The sequence below is a fragment of the Lissotriton vulgaris genome, chromosome 3_2 (genome assembly GCF_964263255.1).
Source record: "Lissotriton vulgaris chromosome 3_2, aLisVul1.2, whole genome shotgun sequence".
Lineage (NCBI taxonomy): Eukaryota > Metazoa > Chordata > Amphibia > Caudata > Salamandridae > Lissotriton > Lissotriton vulgaris.
Window position 1 is genome coordinate 327271350 of NC_141690.1, and position 16994 is coordinate 327288343.

A 16994-nucleotide genomic window follows, 5' to 3' on the forward strand; every position below is an offset into this window, starting at 1 on the left:
ATTTCTGAGAATAAACTGTGAGCATGTCAGTTGTTAAACTTGAATGCAGCGACACAATATTGCCAGAATCCATACACAGATATTGCATAACCAGATTTCCATATTCACAGATCACTTCCCAGAAATCTATGAGCAGACAGATTCCCACAAAATACTCTGTACTACTGAGAAATTCTAATTTTCAGTGTGTAAATGTTCACAAAGTTACCAATTGCAGCATACATTACCTCTGCCACTGAATTGAAGACTGGCAGACCCAGGTGTGTTTTACCCCCTTTGCCAGGGGAAACTCCGCCTACTAACTTGGTGCCATATTCCAAGGACTGCTGACTGTGGAAAGTACCCTGCAAGAGAAAGACCAGAAAGTGAATAAATTCCTTTACACTGTAGAGTAACTCTCTAATTTTGGCAACAGCAGCAAACTCAAATTCAAAAGAGAGAAATAGCAGGAAGCTAAAAAGATTTCTATGTAATTGGAGAAATGTTCTTACTCTTTAATGACCAAAAGGTTGTTGATCCTATGTGACAGTTAGCAAAAATGTGGATGGTTGGCCTACATTAAAACTGAGCGGCCAAGTGAATATCAAGACTATGTGTAGGACTATGTTATGAGATGATAGCACGAGTGACACAGAAAAGCCTTAGCAGCAAATAACACAAAGGTCCTCAGTTTCGTGGCTTAATTCCAATCCCTTCGCAAACAGGTGTACATAGAAATCAAAATTACGAGGTGTGTGATAGTTACTTTCAGTCAAACCTGCTGAAATTTATTTGGGTCAGTATTAACAATAATGGGGCGACCCGGTGTCCCTCAGAACCTGAGAATTTACTTGGAGGAAAAGGTCCAGAAATAAGACAATCTATGGAGAACTTTGAGTGTTACAAACCATATCTTCATGTTCTGCCTCGCTTTATTGTTGAAAACTCGGAAGAGGATGTATTTACCACACATGTCAAGTACCTTACTGTGTGGTAATGGCATTTACCACATGTGATAAATAACCCACCCTATTCCGACAAAGTTTTAAAGAGGGCGAAAGAAGGCCAGATTAGGTGGAAAGAAATCATCAAGTTAGATAGCAGGGGACATTTGCAAATGGCACACTACAGCGCCGTTAGCGATTGATTTAGGACACCTGTGAAGTTGCCTGCTCAATGTAAGCTACATCAAGTTGAGATCAGAAGGCGGATGTCTCTCGTAGTTGGCATTATGGGTCCAGGAAGTGGTAAGGAGGCAGACTAGTGCGGTCTCTTTCCTAAAAAAGGTTAAAAAAACGATTTACCCTACCTGTGATTGCATCAGCTCTTCTTAAAAAAAAAAAATCTTTAACTGCCTTGCCTGTGGTTGTTACAGTTTAAAATTGTAGTTTTAACCTTCCCGTGATTGCATAATTTATCACCTGTTGTTGTGTTTAAACTTGTGTTTTTTCCTGCCCGTGACTGTTTCCGTTTAACCTTTTGAATTGTGGGATTTGCAGTCCAAATTCTGTAGTTTTTCCTGCTCACTCCCCGTGACTTTCAGTTTTTCCCTCCAAATTTTTACTTTGCACTGTGCTAAGACCTGTATGTTAAGCAGTCCCCCCCACCTAGCACCATTTTCTGTTAACAAGTCAGTGAAACTGTGAGATGTTTAAAGTGTGTTTAAGAGGGACTGTGCACTTAATTGTTTGGCCAGGAGAGGGAATAAAGTTGTAAAGAAACCGTATTGTTGGAGGACAAGTTTGTTAGGCCTTTACCTGCTGAAGTCCAAAGTGTGGATTGAGCTGGTGTGTCTCCTAGGAGATTTCTGAATAGAGGAGAGACTTCCAACTCCCTAGCCACCAAACCTTGTCTGAGGTAGCTGGGACCTTATATAGTTTGCTATTGTTTGGTACATGTGTACACGAATTGGTGGTTGTATCTGATGTTTCTATTGGATTAGGGTTAGTGTCCTTATTGGTTGGGTATTGGAGGGTTCTGATTGGTTTCTGGGTCTGTGACTCAATCAATGTAGAGTTGGGGCTAGGGTTAGGATTCTATTGGAAGTAGGGATTAGGGCTTCCTGCGTTATTGGTTGTTTGGACTAGGGCTAGGGTTAGGTCTTTAATTCGAAGTAGCGATTAGGGCTTCTGGTGTGATTGATTGCTGGACTAGACGTGGGACTAAGAGTAGGATTATGCTTTCTATTGGAAGTAGGGACTAGGGTTTCCTGTGCCATTGGTTGCTTGGGTTGGGACTACTGGTAGGGCTAGAGTCTCTATTGGACGTAGAGATCAGGGTTTTTGAAACTGATTGGGTGCTTGGACTAGGTTTAAGATTGGCTGTAAGGTCCAGGTCTCCCATTGGTTCTGGAGTTTAGGGCGAGTGTTGTGATGAGATAGCGTTAGAGCTAGGGTTCCCATTGCTTGAAGGGGTCACCTGATTACTAGGGCTATAAAAGGCCAAAGCTTAGGGTGTCTCAGTCTGGGCGGAGAGGGTAAGGGCGGAGAGGAGAAGGGCAGTTGGCTGTTTGAGCCTGTTTGTGACGGTCGCGACCAGGGCCTGAAATGCTGCCCATGTTCCCAATCAGTAATACCCACCCACACCATCCACAAACATAGTAACACACTCACACCAAATGTACACTACACACAACCGTATGCACAAACCAATGTACCAGCATACACTACAAAACCAACCAAACCTCATCTATACACCCTTCTATCCCAACTACCACACATACCCACCATCAGCTACAAACAGTACACAACTCTAGCCTATACCACTAACCAATTCACTCATCACTAACACAACGCCATTCAACACCATACATAACTACATCCGATCCAGACACACGCTCCCTGCTCTAATTACTCCTAACAGACCACCTTTTATCACTAACAAACATATATTCAGCCTTCTATCATTTGCCCAACCAACATCCTCCTCCTCCCTCTATCATAGTAACACTAACGCACAACACATACACTGCACACCACCACACTTTTTAACTCTTGCAACAAACCAGTCAGACTTTTTTTGAGTCCAGTCCGGGTCTTGCATCATTGTGCGTGAGCGGAGTCTAAGCAAAGCAGTAGCGGTAACCGGTGCGGCGTGAGCCCGGGCGTCTCGGGGAATAACGAGAACGAGAGCCCGCGAGCCGCCTAGTGAGAGTTGCGAGCCGCAAGCTGCTCCAAGCCGTCGAGTCGCCGCAGGGTTAGCAGGAGCGGGGTAGGAGTGGAGACGCCGCCTGACAGCTGTCTGCCTTCCTGCCTGCGTGCAGCGTCGTCTGCCTTCCTGCTTTCCTTTTCTGCTTGCCTGCCTGCCTGCCTGCCTGCCTGCCTGCCTGCCTGGAAAGCCAAGTGGCGGGAGCCACGGATACCGGGAGTCCTGGGAAAACACAGTCCCAGCCCCAGGAATCGGAGGACTGCGGTAGGACTACAGGGAGGACAGTGGGAGCTACCATAAGGCCACTTAAGGCTACCATAAGGCAGCTACAGTGTCGGAGCGTGAGTGGGAAAACAGTGTAAGGACCATCAAGAGGCTACAAGTTCCACTCCCACTCCCATTTCCTGCTGTGCCTGTCAGGGGATCAGGGGGCAGCAGTGATAGAGATTGGGGAGACCACAGAGAGAACAGAGACCACAAAGAGGAGGACAAGACTGAGGTGAGCTGCTGGTGGCAACAAACCCGGTATGGCTGTCCTGGGGTAGTGGTAGTAGCGGTGGAGCCAGTGGTGACCAGCTTCAGAGTACCACCCGTGTAGTCATTTGCGGCCACTCCGGGCCTGTAATTCCTGCATTTTAACACTGTCGCTCCATCCCCGGCCCCATCGAGGCTAAGAGGTCACCAGGGGATAAAGCACGACCCCAAACCCAATTGTAAAAGTATAAGTGAAGCATAAGGAGTGCAAAGGAGCAAAGAAGCAAAGAAGCAAATGAGATCAGGGAACGACAGGCAAAAAATAAAAAATAAAAAAATTAACAAATCTTTTGAAGAAGGCTCACCAGCAAGCCAAAATAGAAAGGATTCAAGACCGACAGAGGTTGGTCTCAGCGTCGACTCCGGATACAACGCTGAGTGACCTCAACATTTGGTTTGACAAACCCAATATGACCCATCCAAAAACAATACTCACTGGCCTAGACGCAGTGAACCTGCATCAGATTGTCCACAAGCCCACACACATCGCTGGACATATCCTAGATGTAATTGTTGCTAATACTGGACAAGTTACCTTTCAAACTATAACTCCAGTCACATAGTCAGACCACCACTTGCTTCCTTTCCAACATAAAACAACACTAAGCGACTCACCTAAAACTACCTTACATCCATTCACCTATAGGCCGTGGAACAAACTCAATTTGGAACACTTTGAAACACAATTAACATCCAGTACAGATCTGGAAACAATAAATTATGTTCAAAATCTATAGGATTGGCTACAGGAAGCTTTTGACATCCCGATACCACTCAAAATCACACAACAGAACAACAGAAAAAAGCACATTGGACAAACAAGACAAACTTCACCTACAGAAAATTAACAGATTATACAAGTCAGCTATTAAAAAGCTAAGAAAAGGTACTATTCAGACAATTCAAAATGCTAAATGAGCAAATAAAGAATTCTATAAAATACTCAATGAAGTGAGCAAACCAAATTGCCTAGAAGGGACTCATCCTGTTACTCAAGATTTCACAGACAAACTGGCAGATCATTACACGGACTAAGCAGACACATTGGACTAGTACTCAAAACCGAAACAAAGCACCCGCACTAACCCGTGTAAAAACAAATGATCCAAGAATACTCTAACCCAACCTCTCCATTCCTTCGAACACATCTCACACAATGAATTTATGGACCTGGTCAAAGCAAGCAGGCCTGCCGGCAGCCCTTCTTACCCCTGTCCACCACAAACTTTCAAGACAGTTCTTTTAACAACCTCTGCTGCCACTCCAGTGAGAAGAATCATCAACTATTCCTTAACTACTGGAAGATTTCCAGAAGAACTCAAAAAGTCACACATACGCCCTTTACTGAAAAAAACAAACTTGAACTAGCAGAACCATGACAACTACAGACCCATTACAAATGGACCTTTCCTGGGCAAACTGATAGAAAGCGCAGCGTTCACCCAGATGTCACAATTCATTGAAGAGAATGGCATACTTTCAGATTTCCAAACAGGATTCCATCCGGGAAGAGGCACTGAATCTGCCCTCCTTGCCATCTGGGATGACCTGAAGAATACAGTAGACCGCAACGGGGTTGCTGCGCTACTCCTCCTGGACCTCTTGGCTGCCTTTGACACAGTTGACCATGACACTTTCAAACAAAGACTAAGAAGCCGGCATAGAGGGAACTGCTCTAGACTGGAACGCGTCCAACCTTCGAAACAGAACTGTCATCCATACCCCACCTTTCACGTCCAAACCATACCCCACTAGCAGGGGTCCCTCAAGGCTCTATCATTTCACCCATGCCTTTCAACATCTACATGAAGTCATTACCGGAACGGATTAATCAATTTTACCTCATGTGCTATAACTATGCAGATGAAATGCCATTTTAAATGGCCCTTTTTGCAGGGTTATCCCCAAACTTTTTGCTTCTTCCTCCCTTGTTTTTCCTGACCTGGGATTGTTGGCAATAGGACTTTGGGCACTTTACCAGTGCTGATCAGTGCTAAAGTGCATATCCTCTCTGAATAAATGGTTATTGTGATTGGTTGTCCATGATTGGCATATTTGTTTTACCAGGAAATCCCTAGTAAAGTGCACTGAGTGTGCCAGGGCTGGTGATCCAAATGCTACTAGTGGGCCTGCAGCACTGATTGTGCCACCCACATGAGTAGCCCTAAAACGGTGCCTGTATGCAGTTGCTAAGTGCCATGCTGACCTGACCAGTGTCCACACTGGCCAGGCCTAACCCTTCCCTTTCTGTACACATTGGACATCGCTATAGAAGGCCCTAGGTACCCCCCTGGGCAGGGTGCAGTGGATGTGAAAGGTAGAGCATGTACTAGTGTGGGTGATATGCTCTTATAGTGAATTACAGCCATTTTCGTTTTTCACTACTGAAAGGATATCTTGCCTATAGGCTATAATGGGGAATGCTGTGTATAATGTTTACCTGCATATCTTCCCATAGGAGCAAGATGGAAAATTGAAGTCTGGTATCCCTGTACACAGATTTAATAACATCTTATAGGAAGGATGGTTTTTAAATCCCTTGTTTGAAAGCAGCACTTTTAGAAAGTGGCTGCTTTGTCTGACCTTTCTGTGTGCCTTTGGCTGTTTGTGAATTGACTATCTGGTTTATGAGTGACAGGGCTGGGGGATTCCAGGAGACAGAATGAGTCTGCCTAGTGGTGAATAGAGAGATCTGCATCTAGATGAGAGGGAGAGAGGAGTTGCACCTGCGACCTGAATAGGACTGTGCCTGCCCCCCACAGTGCTGGCTCCACCCCCTGTGGTGCGTCTGATGTCTCCGCCCTGCACTGTGAAAGGAGAGAAGGAATCATATCTAAGAGTGCTCAAGGGCTGTACTTTCCCTCCACAATGCTGGCTCCACCTCCTGCTGAGCGGCTGACGACCCTGCCCCTCTCTCTGAAAGGAAAGAAAAAGTCAGGAAAGCAAAGTGCTCCAGAACTGGCCAGAACAGGTTCTGACTAAGCCAAGGCCTCTCTGCCTCCAGAGAACAAAGTAAAGACTGGTATATAAAGGGCTACCCAGACTACAGAAAATTATATCATCCTGGAAACAAGAAGGCACCTCTGCCAAGGAGAAAGCTAGAAGACTGAAGAAGAAGGACTGCCCTGCTGTGTGCTTGTGGACTGACCAGTAGTTGCCTTGCTGCCAAGGAGAGGGGAAGGACTTTGCTGTGTGCTGTGTCCCCTTGCTTGAAGAGATCTCCAAGGGCCTGAGGAGAGCTGGCCTTCTGTTAAGAAGTCCCAGGAACAAAAAGGACTTCAACCCCTGCTTCCCTCTGAATTCTGCTTTAGGAGTTCTGCCCTTAATGGAGTGCTTGATCCAATTGTGGGGCCTCTGGAAGTTGTGCCTGCTGTTTGGGAAGCTGGACAAGGAGAAGAGAAGACAATCTGCAATGTTATCGCATCGCTCGCTTGAAGAGCGCATCCCCGACAGTGCGAGGAAATTCCTGACGCTCGAAGATCGAGATCTTTGCAGCGTCTGTCTACGCGGGTTGAGATCGCCACATCGTTTGCCTGCGTACCGCATCACGGCGCTTTGAACATCATCACAGAGCCATCACTTTGGGGCCGCGAGAGGAGATAGACGCTGCGCATCACCGCCGCACCAGAGATGGTCGCCGTCCCGAAGATCGTAGCATCGTGACTGTGCGAGACGCTTCCTATCGAATCTGTGCACCGGAATCCATACAAGGTATCGCATTCCTCCCCATACAGATTGGATTCGTCGTAACACGCCCGCTGCGTCCAGCGGGGCTGTCGCATCGCCTCTCCAGGGTCTCAGGAGTGACGCATTGCTTGTTTTTCAAAGCTGCAGCTTCCATTTAGAAGTTTTGTCGCATCTACAGGTACTTTGGGCTAAACTATAAAAACGCTGCGACAAATTTTCCCTCATTTGGGATTTACACACAAGGTCCAAGCTGCCATCTCCCTTGTTCTGTCCAAACTCTATTACGCCAATAGCCTCCACGATGGATCACCTTTAACGGCCACGAAAAGGCTACAATGGATTCTGAACTCTGCTGCCAGAGTACTCTTGCATATCAAACCGCGAGACCACATTTCACCTGCCTTGAAAGCCCTGCATTGGTTACTGGTTGACAGAAGATCCACGTTCAAGCTACTTTGTATCACCCGCAAAGCAATACATGGAATGGGACCCCTCTTCATCTGGAATAAAATCTCCAAACACATTCAACAAAGGAACCTCCGCTCTAAAGGGGCCTCTACTCCTCAAAATCCCAATATACAAGAAAATACCATGGGTAGCACATCCTTCTTTGTTCAAGCAGCCAAAATATGGAACTCTTTACCGCCCAACATAAGATCCACCGACATCCACCTTTTTTTCAGAAAACTACTAGAGAATTAGCTCTTCTCCACATAAGCACCATACGCAAACATTAATTTACAGCACATCCCTCTGTATAGAAGCATTTATTTTCACTATAGATATGTACCTATCTTTGTGTATTGCTTTGTATAAACATGTAGATTAATTTGTTGTAAAAATAAAAGTCATCTTTGGTCTACATGTACTTGCTTCCATTGTGCATCTATGTACCTCCATGTAATTGGATCTGTGTGTCTGTTACTTTTCTCCTGAAAAAGCATATCCAATGCACTACCCTATTTCTCATAGTGTACCTCTATCAATATATTTAATCTACAAATACTTACCTCCTTTATGCATCCATATACTTTTAATTTACTTATGGATCTATAGATTTATCACGTTCTTCTAATTTAGCATTTCCAATGCACTACCCTATTTCTCAGTCTATACTTCTCTCAATATATCTTCTAGCCTGACTTTCTACCTCATCTCAAACTTCTTTCTTTTACTCTTTCCAACACACTACCCTATCTCTCACCCTATACATCTATCAATATATCCTCTACACCCACACTCACATGTTTCCCAAACACCATACCACTACTATGATCCCCAAAATAACCCTTTCTAGACTCTCTCCTATTCTACCCCTCCTTTGCATCATCTGACACCTTTTTTACTATCCAGATCCCCCAAAACAAACCTTCCTAAACTCTTCCCTCCGACTCTTCCCCTCCAAAATTGCTTTTTTCTCATCCAAAAGCCTCCTACTGCTATGACCTAAAAAAAGAAGAAATAAATAATAAAATAAAATAAATCCTTCACTCCCTCCACTATCCTTTTCAATCAAAGTAACAGACTAACATGTTCACTTATCAAATTCTATATTCCACTATACTAATTCACCACTAATCCTTTATGGGTTCCAGAGTAGATTGCTACTCGCCAATAAAGCGTTTCAACACCCCATCAGTGTTACAAGCACTATATAGCTGCAAACCTTTTTCCCTTTTCTACCCCTTCTCAATCCAAATAACTGACTAACATATCTACCACTCAAATTAATTTCATGTTTCACTTACTAATTCAACACAAATCCTTATGAGTTCCAGAGTAGCGTGCTCTCGCCAAAAAAGCGCTTCAAAACCCCCTCAGGGGTAGCAAGCGCTATATAAATACAAATCTCATTCCCTCTTCTATCCCGCCACCTACCCTTCTCTATCCAAATAACTGAATATTATATCCACCACTCAGATTACTTCATATTTCACTATGCTAATTTTCAACACTAATCCTTTATCTCAGTCTTCAGTGATGTCACTCTTTTGTTCGGTCTCAAGTGACCAAGGTGGAGTCCAGTGAAGAAAGCCAAATCCAGCGCAGTGACATCGGCAACAGCTGCAGAGGAGTAAAGTCCCTCATAAAAAGAAGCAAACTTATCAGAAATCAGGACCGGGTTGGTGAGTAATCCCTGTGTTGGTTAAGGGCTGGAATGGATAGGCCTCCTCGTCTCAGCTATTGGGCAAATAGGTGGCCAGCTTATCACCAAACTCGTAGCGTCTATGTTTATTTTGTCCTAGCACCCTTTGCGCCAACTAGGTGAATATTGAATTAAGGTCCGTTTTGGTGCATCAGACTCAGATTAACCACTCACGGGTGTTTTGGGTCATCAAATCAGTTTTGCGGTGTTCCAGTTGCCACCTCGTGTCTGTGTACTGTCTGTGGTAAAGAGTGGATTCTCTCATGAGTTGACCACGGATATAGGCTATGCTACCAACCCACAGGGTTCGTGCAACGGCAACAAAACCTTTGTTCACTAAAATGTAGGCGTGAAGATGTTGCTGCAGTTTCAGTTTACCCTGTGGGGGCCTGAGTTTCCCTTTTACCACGTCCAGCTGAACAAGGGAGTGGTCTGGGAGGCTGTGACCAATAATTTCACAGGAAACAAGGTTAGAGAGAGAGCCCGCCAACAGAAAAACAAGCATTTGCAATGCAATATGTCTCGCAATTGTAGGATTTTGAGCTATTGGCAATGTAAATGACAATGCCTTTTATTTATGTGTTTAAGAAACCTGCAATAATAAATTCATTGTCTTTTACAATATCAATATGTCAAAGCGTCTAAAATGTGAGACCTATTGTATTGCAAATGCTTGTTGTAAATTGTGATGATGCCATTGTATAATATTGGTTAGTGGATAGGGTACTCTGCAACAGATTATAACAAAACATAACTTGGGTGTTCAAAATAAGCAGCAGACTGTTTATTGTTTATTGTGTATTTTATAGAGCGCACAGCTACCCCAACGAGGCGTCCAGGCGCTGAAAACTTTGTAAGAGGAGGGCACAGGAGGATGTTGAAGGGAAAACAGATGGGTCTTCAGGGACTTGCGGAATGACAGTTCTGATTGGGAAGAGCGTAGGGCCAACGGTAGCTTGTTCTAATGCTGGGTGGCACACACCTCAAAGGTTTTTCCGCCTGCCCGTGAACGTTTAAAACGTGGAGTTACCAGGAGGAGAAGAGAGTTGGACCGTAATGTCCGGTGGTTGGTATACGGTCGCAAGGACTTTTTCAAATGGGCAGATCCCATACCCCTCAAAGCTCGATGGGCCAGCGTCATAGCTTTGAAAGTACACCTTTTGGCCATTGGCAGCCAATGCAGTTTGCGGAGGTGGGGAGAGATATGGTGTCTGAAAGGGATTCTTTCCACTAGCCGGGCGGCGGCGTTTTGGACCGTCTGGAGTTTTTGACATTGGCCTGCTGTGAAACCTAGGTAGAGGGCGTTGGCGTAATCAAGATGGGAAATGATCAATGCCTGGATTACAGTCTAACGGCAGTCCGCTGGTAGGTAGTTGATGAGTCGCTTGATGGTCCTGATCTTGCCAAAACAGGAGGCTGTCACTGTTTGTACCTGGGTACTGAAGCTGAGATGGTTATCCCAGCGGACTCCAAGATTTCTTACTGAGTCTTTAGGCGTGGGGGCTTGGCTCAGGTCTTCTGGCCACCAAAGACTGGAGTCCAGAGGGGATGGTGAGCTAAAGAACAGAATCTCAGTTTTTCCTGCATTGAGTCGAAGGGAGTTGGCATCCATCCACTTGGAGAGGTCTCTAAGGCAGGTTTTTAACGGATCAAAAGCAGATGAAGAAGGGGAGTCGAAAGTGAAGAGAAGCTGAATGTCATCAGCGTAGGAGGTGGATTTGATCCCCGTCTGAGCGATCAGCTTTGCCAGGGGGGTGAAATAAACATTAAACAGGAGCGGGCTGAGCGAGGAGCCCTGTGGGACTCCCCATTTGAGTGGTCTGGCTGTGGAAGTGTAGGGGTGGTAAAAACCTGCTGTGTTCGGTCAGAGAGATACGACGTGAGACAATTAAGCGCGGTGCCACCTATGCCTAGGTCCGCCAGCCTCCTCAGCAAGATCCTGTGAGAGACGGTGTCGAATGCTGCTGAAAGATCCAGCAGCACTAACACCTCCCTTGACCCTCGGTCGAGCGTCCACCTCACCGAGTCAGCCTTTTCAATAAGGGCTGACTCCATGCTGTGGCCCGACCTAAAGCCATGTTGGGAATCATGAAGTAGCCCGTTGGTTTCAATGAAATTCGCCAACTGGGAATGCACCAGTTTTTCCAAAATTTTAGCAGGGGTGGGCAGGAGGGAGATGGGCCTGTAGTTGCAGGGGAGGTCTGGATCCAGATTGGGTTTCTTAAGAATGGGGACCAAAGAGGCGTGTTTCCACTTAACGGGGAAACTACCCGATCTGAGGGAGTCATTCCAGATGTGATTCAAGTGGGGGTTCAGAAGGGGTGCCAGTTTTTTATATTGTTTAGCAGGCCATGGGTCGTTGGGAGAACCTGATTTGCACTTTAGTAATTCGGACAAGGTGTCTGCTTCGGTGATGGCTAAAAACTCGGAGAAGGTAGCCTGAGGTGTCGAAAGAGTGGAGGGTACCTCTTCCCAGTCTTCTTTGTTCGGGGTGGGGAAGGAGGAATAGATGATCTTGATTTTGTCCTCGAAGAATTGTGACAATTTGTCGCATAATGACTGTGATGCGGGCTGGGTTCGAGTCAAAGCATTGGGGTTTGTAAAAGAGCGAACAATATTGAAAATCTCTCTGGAACCATTGCTGGCTTGTTTGATTCTGGAGGCTAGAAAGGCCTGTTTATGTTCTTTAATCATCCTCCGATATTCTTTGAGTGCTGTTTTGTATGAGCTTTTCCTTTCGGGAGAGAAGTTCTGCCTCCAGAGGCGTTCGAGGATTTTACAGGCAGCCTTTTTCTGCCGGAGCTCATCTGAATACCAGGGTGCTGAATGTGCAGCCCGATAGGTCTTAATGGGTTTAAGAGGGGCTAAGGCATCTAGAGCCTGGCAGATCCAAGCGTCCAGGTGATCGATCTTACGATCGAAGTCAGGAGACTGGCTGGGGTGAGTATTTTTTAGATGTTCCAGGAGAGTATCCGGGGTAATGCGGCTCCAGTTTCTTCCTGCGGTTTTTGGGGTAATGGTAGGTCTAAAGAAATGGGGAATGCTGATCTCAAAAGAGATAAGAAAGTGATCCGACCAAATAACGGGGGTGGGGGGAGTCACCTGGATAGAAGATAGGTTGGAACAGATCAGGTCCAATGTGTTACCTGCTTTATGCGTAGGTAAAGTTATTGTTTGGACAAGGTTACAAGCCGCCAACGTGGAGATGAAATTTTGATTATGTAGACAAGATTCATCGTTGACGTGGAGGTTGAAGTCTCCTAAAGCAGTGAAATTTGCATACCGTGTGCTAAGCTGAATGATGTTGTCCGCCAGCGCCGGTAGATGTGAAATGTTGGAAGGGGGGGGGGGGGGGGGGGGGGGGGTAGATAAGAATTCCGGAGCAAGAGGAAGACGGAGAGAGTTGAATACTGAAAGACAGACCTTCTATACTGTCTGGGAGATCAAATGTGGGGAGGGAAATTGTCCATTTGGAGTTATGAATTAGGGCAACACCTCCGCCCTGTTTACCACTGGGTCTGTTAGCACAGATAATACTATAGCCCTCAGGTACGGCCTGGGTGATGGCAGGATTCGTGGTGTCATTTAGCCACGTCTCGGTAAGAAAGAGCAAGTCCCAATGGTTGTCCCGGAGGTACTGCCAGATGTCGATGGCATGTTTGCTCAGTGATCTACAGTTGATCAGCGCTGTTTTTTACAGACTCTGCCCTGGTAGTCTGGTTATCTGCGGAATGCAAGATGGTACATTTTACAAACACTAAACTGATGGGAATAAGACTGACTGAACAAAATGCTGTTACTTTGCTCCATATTAGACAAAAAGAATTGTTGTAAATAACGTGACATGATCCACTAAACGTAGAAAAATATTGCTTAATAAACCTATCTGTTGTCTGTTTGGTTATTGTTCCTCTTATATTATGTACATAGATAAATAATATTGTAATGCATTACACCAGGCACTTTCCTCCTGTCACATAATGTGCGCCACACTTGGCCTGTCCTTGCTGCATAATGTCTTGTACTTGCTGTGTAATTTACTCCGCACTGCTGCATAATTTGTCCCTCCCATGCTATATGCATATAGTTGCCCATGGTATGTATGCGTGTTAGAGGAGACCTCTGCATTTCCTAGCGTGAAGAACTCTTAAAAAAAAAATAATTTTTTATATTGTCATTATTTTCATTATTATTGAGAAGCCTACCAAATATAGTCCCATTGGATGGTCCTAAATACTTAAGCAGTACTTTGGCATTTGAGGGGGACTCCAACACCGAATGTTATATCGGGTCACGTTTACCTGGAGATTGAAAATAGGTAGCAGTCCAGATTGCAAAAGTCAGGAGTATTTTCTTTTTAATAAATACTGTGCGTTGTATGTAACTAGGAATTTGTAAGGACCTCGTGAGACAGAAATGGAACAAAAAGCATAGGGATCAGTGTATGCTGTCATTTGTTACTCGCATAGTCATTGTAGTACTTTGGTTTCTGCGACAGATATTATGGGGTGGGGTGTAAACCCTACTTCTGTCAGTTGGTGTGATCAGATTCGGTTGTCAGGATAGATACCAAGGACATACGGACCTTTAAATTATGAAGTGTTCCTTTGTCCTGAAAATCTGCAGGGACAACACTCTGGGTATCTGCTTGTGCTCTATAGACCGGTTTTGACTAGTTTTAGAACAGATTCTGACCATCACACCTGCTTCAGAGTGTGATTAGTCAGCAGTAGTTTAGTTGGAAGGATTGGAGCTGTAACTGATTGGTGTGGACTTGCTCTATAAATGTAATCAAAGTGACTGGTGGAAATAATTGGTGATCAGCACGCTGGTGTTCTAGAAATCCAGGTGTTGGGAGGGTTCATGCTCTACCACACAACCATCATCACCTGTTCTTAGCAGCTCACTTTGAAAATGCATCAGTTCTAGGGATGTGTGTGGCCATAATGAGTGGTGCACATATTTATTCTGAGAATATTCCTATAAAATTTTATCTGTGTTGTAAATGGTAAAGAGGAAGTCACACAGGGTGTCAAGACAGTAAGGAGTTTATTCAAGTAGAGCGCAGAAAGACCCGACCAACAGGACCGGGATCAAACGGGCAATAAAAGCCGTTAGCATGGAACACTGGCCACGTCAAGGAAACGGGCAGCTCGAGCGCAGCACGAGATGCATGCTGAGGACAGGGGAGAATATAACACATCTCCTTTCCTTAAACAGTGGAAAGAGAAAGCACCTTACAGTAAATTAAGCAAAACACAGCAGAATACAAAAATAAAGATATTGCTTATAACACATAGTTTTCAGTTTAAGAGCAAAAGAAACAAATAGATCAAGACCATGTAAATAGCATTGTAAATAGCACTGCTCAGAATATAAGCTTTCCAAGTAACATAAAGCTATGTAACCCCACTCCTTTCCTTGGATGAGCAACATTTACACAAAATCTTTTAAGTAAGCAGGAGCAACTCTTTTGCGGGTTGGTCTGCAAGCCTCTTCAGCAATAACCTCTTTGGTGACAGGCACATGAGTGGTTGGCTTGGTCTTTTTCTGGTAAAGCGCTACTCTGCGCAGATTCCAGGTTTGCCCATTCTGCAGCCTAACGTAATTACCAGCCACGGACTTCACCTGGTAAGGCCCTCTAAACTTGTTAAACATACTCTGATTCCCGCCAGGTTTTACCTTTACCAAATCCCCTTCAGCAATGTTACTGGGGGCACAATTCCTTGACTTACAGTGACTACCGTTCTCTACTTTCCCATGTAGCCAAGTGGGAATCAACTTAGTACCCGCAGGCCTCCCTCTCATGAGTTCAAAAGGTGTGACAGACATGTTACTATGAACAGTTGTACGGTATGCCCATAACATTTCTTTGATCTCCCTCTGCACAGACCGACCAGCGGCCAAAGCAAGTTGCATAGTGCCTTTTACAAGTCTGTTCACCCTCTCGCACAATCCGTTCCCTTGAGGGTTGTAGAGTGACGTGCGCAGATGCTTTAAACCCAAAAACAGAAAAATAATTCTCCATGATTGCCGAGGTAAGTTGTGTGCCATTATCTGTTAAAACTACCGAAGGGATCCCTTCACGCCTAAATATCTCATCTAGAACCTTAACTGTGGATTCAGCAGTGATGCTCTTCATAAAGGCCACCTCCACCCACCTTGAAGCCGAGTCCACTAATACCAGAGCAAACCTTTCTGAATCCAGCAGGTCATGAAAAGGTCCTATGAAGTCAACACAGACTTTCTGCCACGCACCATCGTCCGAGACGATCTGTCCCGTAGTACCCTTGCTGGCACTAACCTGTAGCCTCTTTTCCGACTCTTTACATGACTGACATTGCTCCACCCAACTCTTCACCTGTGCATCAACTCCCGGCCACCAGAAGTCAGCCTTAACACGTTTGCCAGTAAGGGTCTGTCCTAGGTGGCCCTCATGCGCTAACGCAATGATACGGGGTCTAAGGGAAACAGGTGGTATGTATTTCTCACCCCGCACAAGGATGAACTCAGTCAGCAAAGAAATTTCATCCTGTAACTGCACGTAAGGTCTGAGTGCGGGTGAGACCGTACTTTGCCTAGATACACCCTCCTTGCACATCTTGATCAAACTCTCCATCACAAGATCCTTTTTCATTTCCTGCATCCATTCCGCCTTGGATATGGAAGAAGGTAAGTCACTCTCTAGATCATCTAAAAACGCGACCACACTCTCAGTCACCAACTCTCTAGGTAGTACTTTAGTGTCAGGCAACCTCGACAAGCAATCAGCAACACTGTTGCACCAACCAGGTAGATATTCCACATTGCACGTAAACTCTTGGACGCTGACGGCTAACCTCGCTAACCGCCCTGAGCAATTCCTAATACCCCCAGGGGCCAAAACTTTCAAGAGTGGCTTGTGGTCCGTTCTGAGTGTGAATGTGATCCCCCACAGGTACACCCGGAAGTACCGAGTGGCCCATGCAGCCGCCAATGCTTCACGCTCTATGACCGAGTAGTTCCTTTCAGTCTCGGTCAAGGAACGCGAAGCAAACGCAACAGTGTTCTGCCTACCATCACCTTTTTGTGTAAGAACAGCCCCAATCCCAACCGAGCTGGCGTCTACAGTGAGAATGGTGTGAAATGACTGTACAAAACTTGAGAGAATGTTAGCATCCACAATATTTTGTTTGATCATTAAAAAGGCGTTCCTTTGGTCAGCTTCCCATGTAAAACCTTTTCCTTTTCTCATGATGGCACGCAAGGGTTCTACCTTTTCTGCAAAATTTTTAACAAACTTAGCGTAGTACTCTACCATGCCCATGAAGGATCTTAGCTTGTCTTTGTCATCAGGTTCAGCCACATTGCATATTGCGCTTACTAGATCCTTCTTTGGCTGAATCCCCAGGCTAGACACATGATACCCCAAATAGTCTACCTCCCCAACAGCAAAAACACATTTCTCCTTGCGCAAAGTCATACCAGCCCTTGAAAGAACAGTGAGAACTTTGTCAAGAAT

The 16994-nt window shown here is 45.3% G+C and overlaps 1 protein-coding gene across 1 annotated transcript in view; it reads right to left on the reverse strand.

The window, feature by feature from the left end:
- SUCLG1 (succinate-CoA ligase GDP/ADP-forming subunit alpha) overlaps window positions 1-16994 on the reverse strand; it is a 115542-nt gene that overhangs the window by 47212 nt on the left and 51336 nt on the right. The window contains exon 3 of the mRNA XM_086964428.1: window positions 228-344. Coding sequence (XP_086820554.1) covers window positions 228-344 — 117 coding nt within the window. The remainder of the gene's footprint in view (window positions 1-227; window positions 345-16994) is intronic.